Source organism: Staurois parvus, unplaced genomic scaffold (assembly GCF_062004578.1).
Source record: "Staurois parvus isolate SC_StPar_1 unplaced genomic scaffold, SC_StPar_1.0 ptg000403l, whole genome shotgun sequence".
Lineage (NCBI taxonomy): Eukaryota > Metazoa > Chordata > Amphibia > Anura > Ranidae > Staurois > Staurois parvus.
Genome location: NW_028318199.1, coordinates 1,020,699 through 1,041,083, shown reverse-complemented (window position 1 = coordinate 1,041,083; position 20,385 = coordinate 1,020,699). Strand labels below are relative to the sequence as shown.

The following is a 20,385-nucleotide window of genomic DNA, read 5'->3' as shown; positions in this document are numbered from 1 at the left end:
GGCATTAAAACCTTTTTAAAAACAGCATGGGGGTCCCGTCTGGTCTGGTATGGATTTTAAGGGGAACATTAAGCCAAAGTTAGAAAAACAAAAAAAAGGCCCTACAATCTATACCAGACCTTTTTCCAAGCATGCAGCCCAGCAGATCAGGAAAGGGGGTGCACGAGCAAACCCCCCCTTGAACCAAAGATGTTTTGGGGCAGGGTATCCTCCCCCTAAAGCACCTTGTCCCCATGTTGATGAGTCAAGGGCCTCTTCCCCACAACCCTGGTCAGTGGTTGTGGGGGTCTGTGGGCTTATCAGAATCTGGAAGTCCTCTTTATCATGGGGGGCCCAGATCTCGGCCCCCCTCTATCTGAATGAGTATATTGCACTCCTACACATTCATCAACAAAGTGTAAAAAATAAATAATAATAACAATAATGTCCCTCGAAGTAAATCCAGTATTAATCATAATGAATGCTTCCCCCACCGACCCAAAAAAAGAGAGAGCTCAGCACCCGTAGCTTGCTTCCCATTGTCTGATATCTCCGGTTTCAACTAACAGTAAAGGGTCACCTGATGACAGGTAACCCAGCTCTTTGGTTTATTTACCATTGGCACTGGGAACCACAGCTGTGAGTAGCAGTTGCCTTGCAATGCTAAATAAACAAAGGGATGGGGTCACCTGCTGTCATTGATGACCCCACTCCTTTGTTTATTTACCATGGGTAGGAACTGGAGATGCCAGATGTGGAGAGGCAAGCGACAATTGTAGAGCTCTTTTTTTTTATTATTTTTTTTTCGGATTGGCAGCGGCATTCACTGTGATTAACGCTAGATTTACTTTGGGGGACATTTTTTGGTGAATAGGGGGGCCAGGATCTGGGGGCCCCCTTGTTAAAGGGGGCTTCCAGATTTTGAAAAGCCTCTTGCCTTCAGACCCTCACCACAACCACTGACCAGGGTCCTGGGGAAGAGGCCGTTTTCCCCATCAACAATACACCCCCCCCGTAGACGCTCATTGCACATGATTTTGATCGTAGTGCTCTACAGCGCTGTTATACCAATTTCTATTATCTGTGTGTTTTAACATCTAGCGCTGCATATTTCTGAATGCACCCCCCCATGTTGACGACATGTGGCCTGGTATGGTTTGGGGGGCGCTCGCTTTCCCCTCTATTTCCTGGCTTGCCAGGGTCTGGTATGAATTTTAGGGGGGACCTCATGCTTTTTTTAATCTCATTTTGGTGTGGGTTCCCCGTAAATCTATAGCAGACCCAAAGGGCCTGGTATGGATTGGGGGGGGGGGGCTCCGGGCTGTTTTTTATTTTTTTAAATTTTTAATGCTGGCACTGGTTTGTTTATATTCTGCTGTCAACAGGGAATCCTACTGACAGCAGATGAGTAATTGTTTTTAAGGACGTGGTGCCCTGCAGGTTATTATTGAATTAATTCAAGTCATTTGTGTCATTTGATGCTTCAAACATCCGAATGAAACAAATTAATTTTGTTATTGTGATTAATGTTTATTTCGGACTCATTCAGAAACAATTGAGTACCGTCCGTGATACTTTTTTTATTTGCACTAACATACAATTTTGAGGACAAGCTTTCGGGGTATGTCCCCTTCTTCAAAGTCCAAACAGTACTATTACAAATCACAAAGTTTAAGCAGAATGTTAGAAGGGATTGAGAAAAAAAAAAAGGCTACAGATAAGATACATCAAGAGCGAGGGGGGGAGGGGATACTACACTCACGCAGAGGGGGTCAAGCTTCAGCTAATAGTCATAAAGCTGTCGGATAATGTTTGAGGAATCCCATGTCCAAGTTAAGGCCGTTTTCTTTTGTGTCAAATAGAATTATCATTCTTAGTTCAAATGTTTTTCTTTCCTGGATAGATTTGAATTTTCCTTTCAGAACCAAAACATTGAGGTCTTCCATATTGTGGCCTGGTTGTGTGAAATGGTGTCCCACAGGTGTGCAAAGGTCACCTTCTTTATGTTCCTTGATGGTATGTCTGTGCAGATTCATCCTTGTTTGCAACATCTGTCCTGTTTCACCAACATAAGATCCTTTGCTGCATTTTCTGCACTGGATAAGGTATACAACATTACTGGAGGTGCAGCTGTATGATCCGGAAATATTGAAGATCCCTTGAAGATCTGACACTTTTAGATGGATTGATTTGGTTGCACAGCTTGCAGCGTTTCTTATTGCAGGGTGTGCCTCCATTATTTGTGACATAATCAGAAGGAAGTTTCCTACTGATTAGTTTATTTCTGAGGTTGGGGGGTTGTCTGAAAGCCAGTATTGGGGGTTGCTGGAATATTTCTTTCAGAGTTTCATCCTCTGTTATGATGGGTTGTAAATCTTTGATTATTTTTCTTATTCCTTCTAGTGCTGGGTTGTATGTGGTTACTAGAGATACATGGTTGTTTGTTTTTTTTCTCTTTGTACTGAAGTAGATTTTCCCTTCGGGTTCTCAAGGCTGTGTTTATGCTGGTGTTGATAGTTTTGTGGTTGTATTCGGAAATTCATAATAACGAAAACTTCATCCAAATTTCAATTTGGAACGAAATGAATTGCAAATGTGTACCTTGGACATTCATAATCTTTTGACTAAATTTCTTTCCCTAGAATCTCTCCACAAAAGAGGTCCTAATCCTTCCACCCTGTTAGAGCTTTCTAATGTTCTAATGCGAGATGTTACGCTTATTTGAAAAATGTTCATCAGTTGCCCGGGATAAAATGCAAAAGACTCACTATGCCCTTGACAAAAGAGTGAGAAACTCTTGTCTAGAATAGTTCATCCTAGACCTCCTAGGATTACCATGCAGTGTATCAACACCATAAATAATTCTAAGGGCTCTTTTACATGGGTGGACTCTGCCAGCGAATCAGCTTGCTCAGCGGGGGATCTGTCCGCTGATCCCCGCTTAGCAGGTGGATGACTGGTCCATGTCTGTTCCGCTTATACAGAGCAGACATGGACACAGCCCGCTTTCCTCTATAGGCAGTTGGATGTAACAGACCAAATGTCCATTTACATCCGACTGTCATCCGGGCTGTTTTTAGCGGATAGGATCAGATTGGATGGTCTGATCAGGTCTGCCTAAAAAGCTGACAGGCAGACCCAATCGGTCCATCTGTGTAAAAGGGGCCTAAAGTGCATAGCAACAGGGGGAGAGCAGCTGAATTTAATAAATATCACACTTCTCTGTATAATTTGCCCCCACCTATAGGACTAGCAGCCAGGAATGACAATACTGATCATCTTCAAGCATATATTTCCAAAACTGCTTTGCCCATCTTGCTCACTCATCTGTCTACCACTTTAGAAGCCCTTTATCTGATGCAGAATTCTCTTGTACTATCAAAACTCTTCAATCATGTCTAAGTCCATTTATGATACAACAAATTTTTACTGACTTCATAATGTGTTGGATATTTATGTGATGTTGACTATGTCAGAATATCCCACTTCCATGTGCCCTCATTGGTCCCAGGATTCACAGTTACTGTATAAAGACATAGGGTTGAGGTCTGTATTAAGCTCAACTTTCTTATTGGAACGTTACTTGATGGATGTTTTTTGGACTACAGCCCAAGCTTTGTATAATTTAGGTGGTACATATGCTACTTTATTATCTTTATTTGGATGTTTCAACCTACTGTATTTTCTCACTGTCATCTCTTGTTTGTTCTTAAAAAAAATACATAAAGATTAACCGCTTGCCACCCGTCTGCAGTACATTGTGGGCAGCTACAGGCAAATCCGCAAATGTCGCTCTGGCTGTACTGACACACGGGGCTCTCCACCAGCGAATTAAAATCCCGGTGAACGGGACCCAGTGATCATGTGATCGATATGCGATTACATGATCACAATGTTAGCAAAGCAGACCCGATTCATCATATGCCCATATTCTCTGCTGTTACATATATGCCCAACAAGGACCAGCAACACACTGGACTTTGAGTGGTTTTACTGAGATAATGCCTGTAGCTACAGGCATCTTCCTGGTATTGTTTTTTCAGATGGCGGTTGGTTTTTATGTAAAATCAATCCTAGGGGCTAATTGGCCTCTGGATAATTTTTACAAGCAGCAGGAAGGGACTCCTCACCCCCCTCTCGCCACCTTCCAGGGTTTTCTTGGGCTTTTTCCGTCCTACAGGAGAATCCGAGAATGCAGCCAGCAGTTCTGCTGGCTGACCATAGAGCTGATCGGAGCTCAGAATGGCTCCAATCATCTCTATGGTCTAAGAAACCGGAAGCTACTATCACTTCACCATTTCCATTTTGCCTGATATTAACAAAGCCATTTATAAATTGTGAAAGCATCTGATCACACCAGATCTTGCTGTGATGAGATGGTTTAAGGGCAGAGGAAAGATCTAGAGTCTAATAAACTCTAGAGAAGTAGCAGAATGTGTTTTGGGGTGTTACTCCATATATAGCCATGGAATATGTGAGCAATATATCATTTAAAGGAAAAGTCCACCTTTGAGAACATGTTAAAGGTTCCACCTGTTTTTAGGGTGGAACATGTGACATGTTCCCATAGCTGCAATCTTGCCCCTGCTTCTGACAGATAATACTGGGAGAAGTCTCCCCATACTGTTAGATTTGAAAACAGCGCGGCCGTGCAGGGCTCCACCCACATGGCCCATCATGAGTTCACAGATTTCCATGAATGAATTGACTGTAAGTCCCAACAGCCTTAGTGGCTGTGTGCTTGTAGTTTTCAATGAACAAAGTTCATTGAAGCTTCCTGTCAGAATATATTGCTTGGTTGTACGTCCCTGTATGGCAAACAGATATTCTGGCATGTCTGCAGGAGTCTTGCCTGGCATCAGCGGTTTACTGATTGCTGGTGAAATGCTTTCCAGGCTTCTTTGACCAAAAAAAAATAAAAACAAATTTTTTTTACCTATTAAAAAAATGCATTTATTACTTTTGTCCAAAAGGTCAATACATCATTTGGCTTATCCTTCAAGTGACAACTTTGTGTTAAAAAAAAAAAATATATATTTTTCAAAAATGTGTGACATAAAATCTTCCATGGACTCCCCATGCCTCTCAGCAAATTCCTTGGGGTGTCCACTTTCCAAAAAGTGGTCATTTGGGAGGGGGGTTCGTACTGTCCTGGCATTTTAGCACCTCAAGAAATGTGATAGGCAGCCAAAGTAAAAGCTGAGTAAATTTCAGTATATACTGTATACCATAGTTTGTAGACACGAACTTTCACACAAATCAATTAATATACACGTATTGGAATTTTTTTTTACGAAAGACATGTAGCGGAATAGATTTTGGCCTTGATTTATAACTAACTTTGTGTTTATTTGATATTGTTTTATAACGGAAGGTAGAAAATCTTTTTTTTTTTTTTGTCAATATTTTTGGTCTTTTTTTTGGTTTAGATCACAAAAAATAAAAAAACACAGTGGTGAGCAAATACCACCAAAAGAAAGTTCTATTTGTGTGAAAAAGGGACATAAATGTTGTTTGGGTACAGTGTTGCATGATTGCGCAATTACCAATTGAAACAGCGCAGTGCTGAAAATGAAAATATGGCCTGGTCAGGAAGGGGGGTAAACCTTAATGAGGTGGTTATTAAAAAGAAAGTTATAAAAAAAACTCTTCAGTCAGAACCCCCCCTTGTTCCTAGTGACTTTTCAATTGTTTCTCAGCACCCTCCAGTGTAATTTCTGTACTCCCACTGTTATCTCAGTGTGTTCATGCCTGGAACTTGTATCCTTGCACCTGTTGTACCTCTGAGCATTCTAGTGTACTTGTGTCCCCATTCCTCTGTTACTCCTGCTAGCTTTCAGCCTTTCTGCACATCCCTAATTCCATGCCTTTCCTTATCAGCACCTGTGGCTGCAGCCAGTTTGTGTCTCTCTGTGTATTCTTGCTATTTTTTGCTCATTGTCCCCGTTCACTTCTGCTTGCTCCTAGTGACTCTGTGGCCCTGATTTACTAAGACTAGAGTCTACCAGCAGACTCTGAACATTCAGGCAGACTCAATTAAATCAATCAAGACCTGTCAGTCTTCTGAGACGTCTAGCAATCTCATTGACGAACATCTACTTTGCTATTAGTAAATGTGGAATCGCGTCTGGCACATTTTTAGGTGCAATACTGGATATGTTCGCTAGATGGCGCACAAGCGCGGGCTTTGTACCATTGGCGTTTTTTTATTTGCATAAGAAAATACTTAGAATGTAACATAAAAAGTACACCTATATTATTTTTATTTTTTTTTGCTGTTTCTCCAAAATGATCAGACAACTAAGGAATGGCATACATTCTATTTTCAAATGTTAAATATTTTCACACTTATATCTCAAATAATTTGGAATGTCTAGTTCTAAGTTCCCAATATAATGATATAGCTTCTTTCTCTTTTAATCATGTAACTATTCTATGTTAAAGTCATATTGCAGCACTATAAATGCATGTGATCAATAATGAACGCATGTAAAAACCAAAAAGTGCAAATAATTGCAATAATGATGGTAAATGGTGCTAAAATAAGTTCATATAATCATTCCTGAATAATGGAATGTCCTTTGTGTGATAGTACCAACTCAGAGAGTGCCTATGAAGGGCACGTGTGGTTTATCCGTGACGGACAGTAGTGCATGAACTCGTGAAAGATAAACCACCCTTGGGACTGGTCTACACTCACCAGAACAAAAGTATTAATGCGCATGGGTTATACACATCACACATCTGGGGGTGCAGCAGTATGCTGGCAGCTATGGGTTAGTCATCCAGCTCCAGCCATCCATCAGGGTGGGTGCCCAAATGGTCCTGCGGAGGAATTAGCTAAACCACAGGGGCCAGAATGGTGCTTAATAGTGTAGTACACTGTCACAAGTGTGGATGACCTTTCACGAGTTCATGCACTACTGTTCGTGGTTATATTTATCTTGTGTAATACCATTTTAGTAGTCTATATAATTTTACCAGCGCTCGCTTTATCATTTTTAAACAATGTAACTATTCTACATTGTAGCTCAAACTGTGTCTCCCACAGTGGCTTAGTGGTTAGAGCTCAGAATTTACAGCACTTGGGTCATGGGTTCTAATCCCAGTCATGGCTGCATCCCAGTTTGCATGCTTTCCCTGTATGGATGTGTTTCTGCCAACACTCAAAAGGCATGCTGTTAGGTTCTTTGGGCCTAGTACATGGCTGAGTTTCTGCCCTTAGATTATAAGCTCCTTGACATTTATGAATGTTAAAAAAATGGACATCAATTTTCTGGGTTGCATCTGTGCCAGGAATATTGATCAATCAATCATGATTTTGCCTAATGATTAGAAAGTGGATGAATGTTACCTGCGTCCTGTTCTGCTGACAAGTTGGAAATGTGCAAGTTTCATGCTGTGTATATTTCATTGTAACTTTTTTTTATCTTCTTTTAAACCTGTCTCCTTATACAACTTGGCCCCCTCCCCCACCCCATCATCACCTGTCCCATATGCAAATCTATGGATCACCGGCGCACTCTTTTTAACTATCTATTTGCTGATCAAGTGAATGTGTCTCATTTTCTATCAGCTACAGCTCAGATCTCAATTATTATACGATTGCTGATTGTATCTCACCACTAGTCTGATTGAATTCACAATTCCTGGTCAGTCCCGTTCCCTTACCTCTAATAATCTTTAGGGCCAGTTCACACTACATGTGTTTCAGTTGCTTTTTCAGCATCACAAACGCACAGAAAGAAGGTTATATGGTTTTCAATGTGATAGTTCACATCATCACTTGCATTTTCAGTGCATTGCAGGTGCTGTAAACAAAGTTGACCACGCTGCATTGTTTCTGCACAGAACTGTACTGGAACACGTTGAAACGTCCTTGAATGTACTAAAACGCACACGTCCCTAATTAAATTGAATAAAAAGAAAGTAAAAAAACTAACTGGAAGGGATACAAAAATGCAATGCAACGTGTCCAAAACGCATCCAAAATGTACTGGAACACACTAAACATGCATGCCAAAAGGGCATGAAAAAAAAAGCATCAGGAACACATCTAGACTGTTTCTATAGTGTGAACTGGCCATTAAGACTTGTTCACACCATTTATAGTGCAGAAACGCATGCAAGAACACACATTTTCCAGCACAGCAAAGAAATGCAATGCCCTATGTAGATGTGCGCAGGTACCATGATGATAATGTAATTGTACCTACAAACGTCTATTAAAAACAAACCTATTCACAGCCACAAAAACGCATGGCACCACACTACTGTGCGGTTAGGTGCAACACACTTTGAAAATAATATGCCTGCAGTATGTTTCCACACGTTAGGCAGCCCATTGAATTTAATGGGCTGAGGGAAAAAAAAAACACAAAATGCCCCATTCACACAGGTCCCCTGTACAGCATGAATGAGTGGGTTGTTCATGTGGCTAGAGCCACCTGTTACACTATGGGGACACAGCAGCTGTATGAACAGTTTTTAATCTGACAGGTGTGTGGAAGTGGCCCTGAATGCTCTCTGTCTGTGTTCAGGGCTGTACACCTGCACCCATATGCTTGTCAAAATATGACCTGCAGCATTTCCATTGTGTAACATAGGTTGCCTGCAAACGGCAATAGCCACAAAAACAAACCACTGATTCCCATTCTACAGGCCACAGCACGCATGGCCCCAAGACCTTAATTACACACACAGCTTTATTTATGAACTCAGTACAGCTTTATCATTTAGATTTCACAGGAATATGGTTGGTTGGAATATGGTTGTCCATTAATGTTTTTAGTGTATTTTTACAATATAATTTGGATATTTTCTCTGGCAGTGGGGGGCTGTCAGGTATGCTGTACGGGGGGCGCCATGATACCTAACAGTGGCCCTGGGTGTATGCCTGTGTCTGTTCCACCTATATAGTTAGGAGGAACAATAACCTCTATGGAATACCTTGAACCTCTGCTATGTACCTCAATGGATCTAGGAATTGGACATGTTTTCAACTAAAAATACAACATTAGTAATGTTTCCCCGGCAAATGAGGATCAGCTCCTTGGTAGAGAGCAGCAATCTCGCCATGTCCAGATGTGGTCTGGAATTCCACAAAAGAACAATTCACAAAGCTAAAAAATAGAATTGCAAATTACCACTAAACTCTCCTAACTACACTCCCATCCACTAACACTCCCCACTACCACTTCTGGGTGTGTGCAAACATCCTTCCGCAAACATCATGATGTATTTCCGGTATGACAGCTGCTCTAGCACCTCCAACAGCCATCTTGGCATTTATTTGTGCACCATAGCAATTTTCCAAGCGGCTCCGTTGTGTATATGACATTCACAAATATGTCTGCAGTTCTATTGTGGATTTGGCAATGGTAAATGTAGGTTTGCAGCTCTATATGACATTGGCGGGTATATACAGTATTTGGCAGTAAAGGCTCAAAGTCAACATAAATTGGGGGCCTAATGTATTACTGTTAAAAGGATTATAGAAAAAGAATAGCTAGCTGCACATTGAACACAACCTATTCATTGGTACATAACATTGTCTTGTGGTGCAATAGGTGGCTTTTGGTTTGTTAGTTTGGACATACCTGCATAAGTGCACTCAGGAAGATTTGGGCATATTATATAGCTAGCAAAAATAAGTGTTAAGGGTGCTAGTACATTCAACTAGAACATGAAATAATCCCCAAAAAATACATAGTCCAAATGTTTATTCATCAAATATACACTGCACATTTATTTGGACAGCAACAACAAGTAGGTACATTCAATTTCTTGGGGGAAAAAAAAAAGCAGGTTTGATATTGCTAAAATAGAACGGTACTGCTCATAAGAGCTTACAATCTAAAAGATTATACTTCTAATGAACTGTGCTTTCACAGGTTACAGCAAGAAACCGTTAATATAAATTACGTAGTAGGCTTATCTATCCACAAAACAAGCTGCAGATCAAAATATCAATATAAAAATACATACCTGCCAAATTAAAACACCTCCCATCTCCCCAAATCTCCCACACATACATTTCTTATCAGGTTTGTCTGAAAACTGCATTTCAGTCTAAATAAAGCAAACTTGGAAGAGCCGAGCAATTGACAAGTGATCCTAACTGATTACAATACAAAGATAATAAACACACAATCATTGTACAATAACACACAAAAAAACCTTAGAAAAAAATGCAAAACATTTACAGCCCACATCAAAACACAACGTGAGTGTGGCCTGGGGCAATTCACCACAATATCTTTTCCTCCCCAAACCACCACAGACAAGGCCTTGCAGAAAATAATGTGGCCTGTACAAGGCAAAATCATCCACTACTGCATCTCTTTATATAAGGTAGGCCACACCCACCACTGTCATTCATTTGGTCAGAGAAAGTGTTTGCACCTGATGAATCCTCTTCCCACCTGCGTTAACCCTTGGTATACAGGCCCTACAAATCAGAGTCAGAAAGAAAGCTACAGTCAAGTGTACCTGTGCAGCATACAACAGAACATTGAACAGGGATGTGAAAGGGAACCGTATTGGCAATATTTCTTGGCACAATTCACTCCAGATTATCGCATGAGTTAAGGCAGTCACATGACCACATCTCGCATGCAATACTGAAAATGTCCCATAAATCGGAAAAACACTCAGGAAATCAAACATAAAAAGGTCTTACACCCCGGTCACATCAAAGCTGATTTAGAAATTGTGCGACGTACAGTGAAGATGCCGATTTCCTTGCAATTTGCAAGACATCTGACACAGATATCTATGCAAATCACCACAAAAGTAGTACATGTACTACTTTAGAAATCAGTGTTGGAAACGTACCCATGTGACCGCTCTAATAGCAGACAATAGAGTGCGACTTGGCATACAATTTGCAACTCGCATGTCGCACTCAATGTGACCGCTATTAGTGCATTCATATTGGTGTGGTTCAAACTTGGTTGGAGCCGCAACAATTGCTAAAGTAATGAATACACTACTTTTCATGCGATTTGCAGAGAGATCTGTGTCAGATGTGTTGCAAATCGCAGGGCATGCATGTCCCCCGACTTTGAAATCATGTGACTTCACTGTAAGTCCCATGATGTGACCGTAGTGTAAGTCGCACCACTTCAAAATCCGCTTTGATGTGACCGGGGTGGCCCCCAGTCACATCGGGTGCAATTTGGCATGCGATTTGCATGCTAGGCAACTTGCAAATCGTAGGCCAAGTCACTCCCTATTGTCCACTATAGGCTCCATTCACATCCAATCTGATTTTGAAATCGTGCGACCAGGGGTGGACTGACAACTCATGGGGCCCCCGGGCAACAGGGGATCATGGGGCCCACACCCAAAAAAGCCTATGAAAAAGCCAATGAAAGGTACCAGGAGCATCTCATGGGGCCGCCTACTGACCCCGGGCCCTCGGGCAGTGCCCGATTGCTCGAATGGTCAGTCCGCCCCTGCGTGCGGCTTCACTGTAAGTTGCCCAATTTCCAAATCGGATTAGATGTGACTGTGGTGTTAGCCCCCAGTCACATCAGGTGCAATTTGGCATGCGATTTGCAAGTCGCAGGGCATGCAAATCGAATGCCAAGTCGCATCCAGAGTGCACGATTTCAGGTGCGATTTGGGAATTGAAATTGTACCTGATATCGGATCTAATGAATGTAGATGTGAGTGTCTTAACATAAGCGATTTGGTGCAGCACAATTTCAAAAGTAGTTCTTGTCTAACTTTTTCAGCATTTTGTAGCGATTTCACATATAGACTACAATAGAAATCGCAATGCAAAACACAATTGAAAATGCAATAACTCATTGGTAAATCTACAGAAAATACGGTGAAAAAAAGCAAAATTTAAATCGCATCTAGTGTGAACCAAGCAGGCAATTCAACAAAGGAAATAAAGCTTTGAAGGCATGCGGTATCTGCATGCTCAGATAAGGATCTGTTATGGATTTGGGGGGGGGGACTCCATGCCATTATTTTTTTTTTTTAAATCCTTTTCTCTCTCTCTTTCTCTCACTCTTCTCTCGGTTTGACAAACCTTTCCCAAAGGGGGATGGAGTGCAAACCAGCATTATCAAATCAATCATTAGTCCAGGCCCTTATCTCATCCTATCTTTTGACATTCACATAAGGTACAACTTTAAAGGTATTTGAACAGACAAGGCCTCATTCTAATTCACATTCTAGGGATCATTTAGACAGAAAGCAAAGATGCTGCCACCAGCACATGTATGTTAGGGTAATTACACAGAGATCATGCAAATTCATTGCCTGGTTTGGATTCAAACCAACCTTCCTAGCGTTGAGGCAGCAGTGCTAACCACTAATCCACGGAGCTGTTGAACACTAATCCTGCCTGTATTTCTGTGGTGTGAATCAACCCTAAATCCCTGGGCAAGGTCAGTTTAACTAGCCAGATATCTCAAATGTGACACAAATGTTGTGTTATGTTGCCAATTCAGATGTATGTTGGTTCTATGTATCCCAATACAAAGGATTGCAATACTAATACAGACGTACCTCGGTTTACCAACGCCTCGGTTAATGTAATTTTCGGTTTACGAATGAAAACCCATTGAAAATAATGCCTCGGTTTACACAATTGTTAATAATTTTTTTTCGCAATACAAAGTGTATGTTGGCGCTGATTTTTAAATGCAAATGCCGCCCTTTTTTTTTCTTCACTATAGTTCACAAGCTTAGACGTAAATAGTAAATCAGGGTCTGTATATCTCTGTGCACTACTACCTGTTCCTAGTGCCTCTGTTTCCATGCACACCTCCCAGCTTGGGCTACACTACCTACTGATCTGTGTTTCAGTGCTGCAAGGAACTCTTATCTGCTTATCAGCCCTTTTTATTCCCAGTAGCTGCCTGCTCGGGTGAATTTGAGGGCTGCAATATGGGAATCGTCTACAGTGCAACCCATCTCCACCTTCAGGAGTTAGTAGAAGACAAGGTGGCTCCTTTACCATGTGTCTTGGCCCTTCCAAGGGCCCTCACTTTTGCTGTATATGTTGAAAGGCTGGATTCACCCCGTCAGTACTGATTGGTATCCTCCTGTGTCCTAGACTCTATGTGCATCCAAACTGTATCCTGTACATCTGCATTTCTGGTACCCCTGTGCACCTCTGAATTTCTTGTATTATTATTATACAGTATGTATATAAGGAGATGTCCTGCAGGTAAGCATGGGAGGAGGTGACAAGGTAGATAGAGAGCAGGAGGTCTTGAGAGGAACAAGAGAACAGTTTAGTTGGTCTTTTGAGACTAGGTTAGTAATGTAGCTGGGGAGCAGAGTTAAGGATGGCAATGTAAGTTTATTATTAGTATTTTACATTTAAATTGTGTGAGTAATTGGGCCAGTGGCGGCTGAGTGGGGTAGCAGGCACTGAATGGTTGGTAGGGTAGATGAGTCTGGTAACATCATTCATTATGGACTGAAGGGGATATAGCCTATGTTAACGTAATGATATGTGAGGACGGGTAGATAATTGCACCAATAACCTTGACAGAAAAGGCAGGGAAAGGGGCACATGGGGGAGGAAATATTATGAGCTCAGTTTTGGATAGATTGAGTTTCAGGAAGTGGTGTGACATCCAGACTAATTTCTCTGTCAGTATATTAGTGATGCATGAGGAGACTAATGGAGTGAGCTGGGGGGGTAGAGGGATAGATTTGGGTACCGTCAGCATAGAAATAATATTGAAAGCCATGGGAGGCTAACCTACGGAGGAGGTGTAGATTGAGAATAGGAGAGCTCCAAGAACAGAACACTGTGGGGGACCCCGATCAAAGAGTAGAATTGTAAGTGTAACTGAAGGTGTGGTGAGATAGGTAGGATGAGAACCAAAGAAGAGTACAGTTACAGACAGCAAAGGAGTAAAGTATTTTTAGGAGGAGGGGGTGGTCAAACGTATCAAAGGCAGCCGAAAGGTTCAGAAGGAGGGGTACATACTAGTTTACATTGGATTTAGCTGTTCTTAAATAGTTTGTACAAACATTTGTACATGTATATACCAATACCTCTGTGTACCTGTAAACATCCGACTGCTGTAAAATACCCCTGTACTCCTGGCTCCCTGTAAACCAAGTACCTCAGTGTTGTAAGTGTAGCTTACTAGCATCCCTGTCTGTATGTAAGGGCAGTACCCCAGTACTGCACTAAACTTCTGACATTCCTGTGAGTCCAGTTTTCCATGTTTTCTCAGATCCTCATCTCTTGTGTTCCCTATACCAAGTTACATAGTTAGTCTGGCTGAAAAAAGACAAACATTCATCCAGTTCAACCATAAAAAAAAAGTTATAATCCTACACTCACAGTTAATCCAGAAGAAGGCAAAAAACCCAGCAAAGCATGATCCAATTTGCTCCTGCAGGGGAAAAAATTCCTTCCTCAGTCAGCTGTAGCCTGCATGGGTGCACTCTCTAATCCCACCGCCATCCAGTGTGAAGAGATATGACACCCAGCCATACGTGACACCAATATAACAAAACCATACCACCAGTATGCCCTAACCCTCCCCAACTATTGGTTTAACAGGGGGGAGGTATTTACTCCCCCTGCCTTTTTGCTCTCTTTCTTCATGACCCCTCCTCCTACTTTTATCATCCCTTCCCTCTCCTCCATCTCCTATGGTCTTGCTTTCAGACCCACATCTGGACCTTCTCACCCTGAAGGTTTGCAATCAATAATAACCAATCTTCTAATCATGTAGCTACCCTAGATTCCAAACATGTTTGTCATAAATACGGCAGACACACTTAATATGTAATGCCTTTGGTTCATAAATAGATGTGTCTGGACATTAGTTTGTTTTTCTGGCTCTTTCATTGTAATGCATGAACCTTAAATTCTACGTTTAGTCAAAATAAAAGAAATCCGCACTATTGGCCAAAGTGCCTCTTTGGACGTGTATGGTAAGTCCAAAGAGTGAACTGGCTGTGAATGTGCTCTATAAATGGAGGACAGGTAGTTGAATGAAAGGTCTGCCACCTCAACTCATAGATTGTGTTTCATTCATAGAAGCTATACTATGGCTTCTATGATTGGAGGAGCTGGGCAGAAAGGGTGGGCACTCTTGATGACTGTCTGTTACAGGTAAGTTGGATGTGTTATCTCCAACTGCAGGAGAAGATTACAGTAGCAGGGGTGGGGAGGGAATTGATAAAGGGAGATTTCAATGAATACATGAGTCATCAGCACATATCAGATTAATAGTAGGTAATATCCCTTGTGCCGATTTTTTTTTTTTTTCTAATTTAGACTAAAATTAGGCTTTACTGCCCTGATATTGGAGTAGCTAGTACTCTTTGTAAATGAAAAGCAAAAAGTACTGCACTTATATTTTCTAAATACATTTTTAGAAGACAGTATGCTTTCAAAATATAGAATGAAGATTTTGTTTTGTTTTTGCTCGGTAGTTAAATATCAGCAAGCAGAAACTGAAGGTAATGATAATGTAACAGTTAAGGTATATGCCTTGGCAAAAATTTTATAGATTATATATTATGTATATTACATCTCTGCAATGCCTGCACACTTTCCCATGTACAAAAAATACATGTTGATCCTCCTCTGCTGTTAACAAAATAAGGTAAATCACCTACATTGAATGAAAATATGTTTATGAAAAACTGCTGTTCCCCCTTCAATAACCCACTTGACACCATGGAGGTTATTTACTAAAAACTGGTGAGTCCAAAGTCTGATGCAGCTGTGCATAGAAATCAGCTTCCAGTTTTTATTGCCTAAGCTTAATTGAACAAGCTGAAGTTAAAAGCTGATCTGCTACCATTCAGGGCTGCCCCAGGATGTGCACTTTCCAGTTTTAGTAAATCTCCCCTCATAACAGCAGAGGGGGACAAACAGCAGGCAGCTTGTGTGGGAAGGGAGTGGAGAAAATGTGAAGGAAGGAGATCAGGAGGTAATCGAGTTTTAAGAGATGGTTAATTACATGCTTTCATCAGGGATCTGACGGCAGAAAAAGAATTAATAATAATGTGCTTCCATCAGGGAGCAAAGAATAATCATGTCCAGTCACCAGGCATCTGCTAGCAATAAAAGGGTTAATCCTGTCAGTTTGGCTAGTAAGATCCCTGGTGGTTAGAGACATAGTTAACCTTTTTATTGCTGGCAGATCCTTGCTGGCCCCCTGACTATCACCACAGTATGGAGCAGGGGTGGTCTGAAAATTCATGGGGCCCCCGGGCAATAGGGGACCATGGGGCCCCTGTGTCCTCACCCACATTCAAACCACACCCAAAAAAGCCTATGAAATGTACCAGGGGCATCTCATGGGGCCCCCTACTAACCCCGGGCCCTCGGGCAGTGCCCGAATGGTCAGTCCGCCCCTGGTATGGAGCCACCACAGCACTTACTAGTTTGTCTATACTCTTTTGTCTCTCTTCAGCCTGACAGCTTACAAAACATGCATCACAGGCAGCTCAGCATGATCACCTCTGAGGCTGGCCACAACACCTCTCTGAGTCCTGCCCGATCACTGAGCGGCAGAAGGCTCAACCTTACCTCCCATCAGTAAGTCCCCAGTACTGAAAGCCACCTGAACAGGAAGTGTGCTAGGACTACAGAATACCTTCCCCTTTCCTCATTTTCGTAAGGGTCCTTTCACACAGGTGTAGCACCCTCATTGTTGCTAGTGTAGTTAAATTTAGTTTGGCTCCCCTGTAGGCAGAGAAGCATGGGTTAATTTTGTTTAGGAAGCTGTGCAGTGCTTCAAAGGCTGTGGCTCTGTTACCTCCTCCCGTTTTTCTGGCTCCCCTGTAGGCAGAGAAGCATGGGTTAATTTTGTTTAGGGAGCTGCGCAGTGCTTCAAAGGCTGTGGCTCTGTTACCTCCTCCCGCTTTCTAGAACTTAGTGGGTATAGGAACAGAGGCTGCAGCCTGAATATTTATGAAATTTCAACCAAGCCCTGGGGAGGCATGGCCCAAATGGTGGAAAAACAATCCATAAATACTCAGGAACCTGGCAGCCTGAAAGTAGAGCCTAGAGTCCTACTGGTCCAGAGACACCTGTGCTGAGAGCTCTGACCCTGGTGAAGGAAGAACGAACAAGAGAGAGAGTGGGAAGTTTCAAGTCTTCACTCAGCTCAGTCTCATCAAGCCAAGCCAGGAACAGCCTTTTCAGCAGAGGGGCCAGGACAGCAGGTATTCTACATCTCAGGAAGCCTTCAAGGGGACTGAGTACAATCCAGCCTTACATCCAAAGACAAGAGAGGACAGTTAAGTGTAATACTTGATGGAGCCTAAGGGCTTTCTGCAGGCTAGGGGACAGCTTAAGTGCAGAGCATGTCAGCCAGGAGCACGCCACTATATCTCTACTTTGGGCCTAGGGCAGCCAGGTGCCATACAATACAGCCAGGGCCTGTCTCTCCAATGTACCTTTGTTTTTGGAACTTTATTGCTTAACTATTGCTGCAATACCATTCCCACTGTTGCAGGTCAGTTCTACAGTTTGGATTAGAGTAGCCAGAGACATTAGCAGGTGCTCATTTGCAGTTTGGAATGTACAGTTATTCAAGCTCTGGGTATCCTATGTGCCCCAATCCCTATCCAAGTTCATCATTCTACAGTAGGCCTTAAAACAACTAAAACCCCTAGACTGTTTTCCGGAGCCACTTGGAGTGTGTGGGGAAAAAAACTGTTGCCTAGCTGTGGGTGCTGTTTGGAAGGAAAAGCCCTGAAATCCAATGGATCTTTCAGGAGAAAATGCTACACAGGTGATTTCACATGCTGCAAGTTCCAGCAGGAAGAATATGCAGATTTCTGCACCTAGAATGGATAGATGGGGGCGAATAGCTGGGGCAGCTGAGCTCATACAATGCGGTGTCTGCAGCTATTTGTGACTATTTGCACAGCCAGAGACTGTCTCCAGTAACCGTGATGCATGTTCTAAGATGTCCCTTTGACAGAAGTTGATTGTCTGTCGTCGACGGGAGGCTACCACACAGTGATAGAAAATTTGAGCAGTGTATGGTCAGCTTAATCTGTTGTAGGTTTACTACCTATTTTTACTACTTTAAAAATTTTGTTTAATGTTTACCATAGTGAAAATAGCATCAAGTGCCTCTTGCAAGCTCTATCCTACTATGTCAACTTCTGTGAGAAAATAAAACAGCTGTCAATTTAGTTGAATACAGGATAAGGGCTCGATAAAAAAAAATCATACAATAAGCACAAATCCAATTCATATTTCTCCTAAAAAAACATACTGGTAATACAATAAAACACTGCCTCAGATGTGTCAATGTTTAAACAAAAGTAATTGGACAGGACCTCAATCCAGCACAATCAGTAGAACAATCAAAAAAATTTTGTTTACTAACATGAATTCTGGACTTACCTCTAGAAGAAGATATAATTTGATTTCCGTTTGTTAACAGTGTTTTATTGTATTGCAATCCTTCCCCAACTGCTGCAATGTCATTAGTAGCTTCACTGAAAGCTTCATTCTGATGAGATTCAATTACTGCTCCATGAAGAAAAGCAAAGGAAAATAAACCTGTAAATAAAGAAATGGCCCCTGGTTGGTTTCTTTCTATTTTCTTTTTAACTGTTACATGGTTTAAAAGCCCAAGAAAAAAGTCTATTCGTACTGATAAAAATAAACTCATGCTGCATTTCACAGTGCACTATGACAGCATCCATTTATAGAAGCTATTGACCAAAAATAGACAGTGAGAAAGACTTGCTAGAAACTTAGAGAAATTATTTAGAAATCCAGGAACTCATACCTTCAATGATTATTACAAACAGGATCTTCATTAACTTCATAGTTGTCTCAAGGGGTGCGTAAAGGAAGCAAATTTTTTTGGCAGTCCCGAGACATGCAGAGCGTGTGCAGTAATCCATACAGGTCGGTAGAAAGAGCTTGCAATGTGCCGAGTACAGTGGCTGCCCTCTTGTGTATGTAGTGATGTAGTGTTGCATGGATTTCCTTAAATACAGTGGGTATAGAAAAAAAATCACCCCCCAAAATAATCACATTTTGTTGTTTTGCAGCCTGAAATGAAGACACACAGTTTTTGCTTTATCCAGCTTTAATCATTCAGTGCAATTTATAACATCCAAGTGAAATATATAACACCAACATCAGAAAAAAATTAAAAATCAAAAACATGAATCGCTGAGTTGGAAAATGGATCTCCCCCTTATGTCAGTATTTTGTTGAACCACCTTTTGCTTTAATTACAGACTTTAGTCGGTCAGGATATGTCTCTACTAACTTTGCATATCTAGACTTTGCAACATGTACCAACCCACTGCAATCTCCAAGTAATTCCACAGATTTTCAGTGGGGTTTAAGTCCGGGCTCTGACTAGGCCAGCCAGGACATTCATCTTTTTCTCCTTCAACCACTGTGTGGTTGTTTTTTCTGTGTGCTTTGGGTCATTGACATATTGGAAGGTAAACCTTCTTCCTATTGACAACTTTCTGGCAGAGGGCAGCAGATTTTCCTCAAGAATTTGACAATATTTTGCCCCATCCATTTTCCTTCTATCCTGACAAGTAATCCAAGTCTCTGCTGCAGAGAAACACCCCCATGAGGATAGTAACACCTCCATACTTTACTGTAGGAATGGTGTTATGTGTAGCGCTATCCCCTTAAGGGCCGCTGAGAATTTTGGGTTCCCTATCTGTCCTGAGCCTGCTTTCAAAGCTTAACCTCTGCTGACACCACCAAAAACCTTTGAACAGGAGGGTCCCCTGACTTGGAACCATAAATAAACGCACATAGTTTAAGGCGAACAAGTATTCTGATTACATTGAGGTCAGAATAATAAGAGTGCACATACAACAAGAAGATACCAATTGATGAGCATTAAATAAAAGGTAAATACTCTAGAAGGTTCAACAAAGTATTGTAACACAGTATCACTTTAATCACTTCCTGCCCGGCTGTTGTATATAAACGGCCGGACGGTGGCAGTGCAGGGCCCGGGAGCATGCAGCACCACGATCCAGTGCCCGCTGTGTCCTCCATACACAGTGTAACACCGATCGTCAGACGGGACCTCTGTGCGAGGTCCCGATCATGTGATCACTGATTGGCCAGTCAGTGATCACATGCAGAGTAGTAAACAATGATGTCACTTGTGACATCATTGCTTACTACATGTGAAATCTGCGAATGATCGCAGAGGTCACATGGTACAAGGCTATTCACAACAGCCTTGTACCATGTGACAAGCTGTGACCAATCACAGCTCACACAGTAGTTCTCAATGGCTGCAAGAATCCAGCTAGAGAGGAGAAATGATTGCATTTACAGCCTTTATGTGTGTAACAGCAATCAGTGTAAAAAAAAAAAAAATCTTCATCACCCCCCACAAGTAGTACAGTGTCACCATGGTGACACTGTACTGCTAGGGTGACCGT

The 20,385-nt window shown here is 41.8% G+C and overlaps 1 protein-coding gene across 6 annotated transcripts in view; it reads right to left on the bottom strand.

Moving 5' to 3' along the window:
* HBEGF (heparin binding EGF like growth factor) overlaps window positions 1–18,895 on the bottom strand; it is a 906,786-nt gene extending 887,891 nt beyond the window's left edge. For 5 of the 6 annotated variants that reach the window (XM_089686635.1, XM_089686638.1, XM_089686636.1 and 2 more), the window contains exons 1-2: window positions 18,741–18,895; window positions 18,350–18,508 (exon numbers count right to left, since the gene is read on the bottom strand). In XM_089686635.1, coding sequence (XP_089542761.1) covers window positions 18,350–18,508; window positions 18,741–18,858 — 277 coding nt within the window. In that variant the 5' untranslated portion in view covers window positions 18,859–18,895. The remainder of the gene's footprint in view (window positions 1–18,349; window positions 18,509–18,740) is intronic. The other variant, XM_089686637.1, reaches the window with a different exon arrangement.
* Window positions 18,896–20,385: the final 1,490 nt, after the last annotated feature.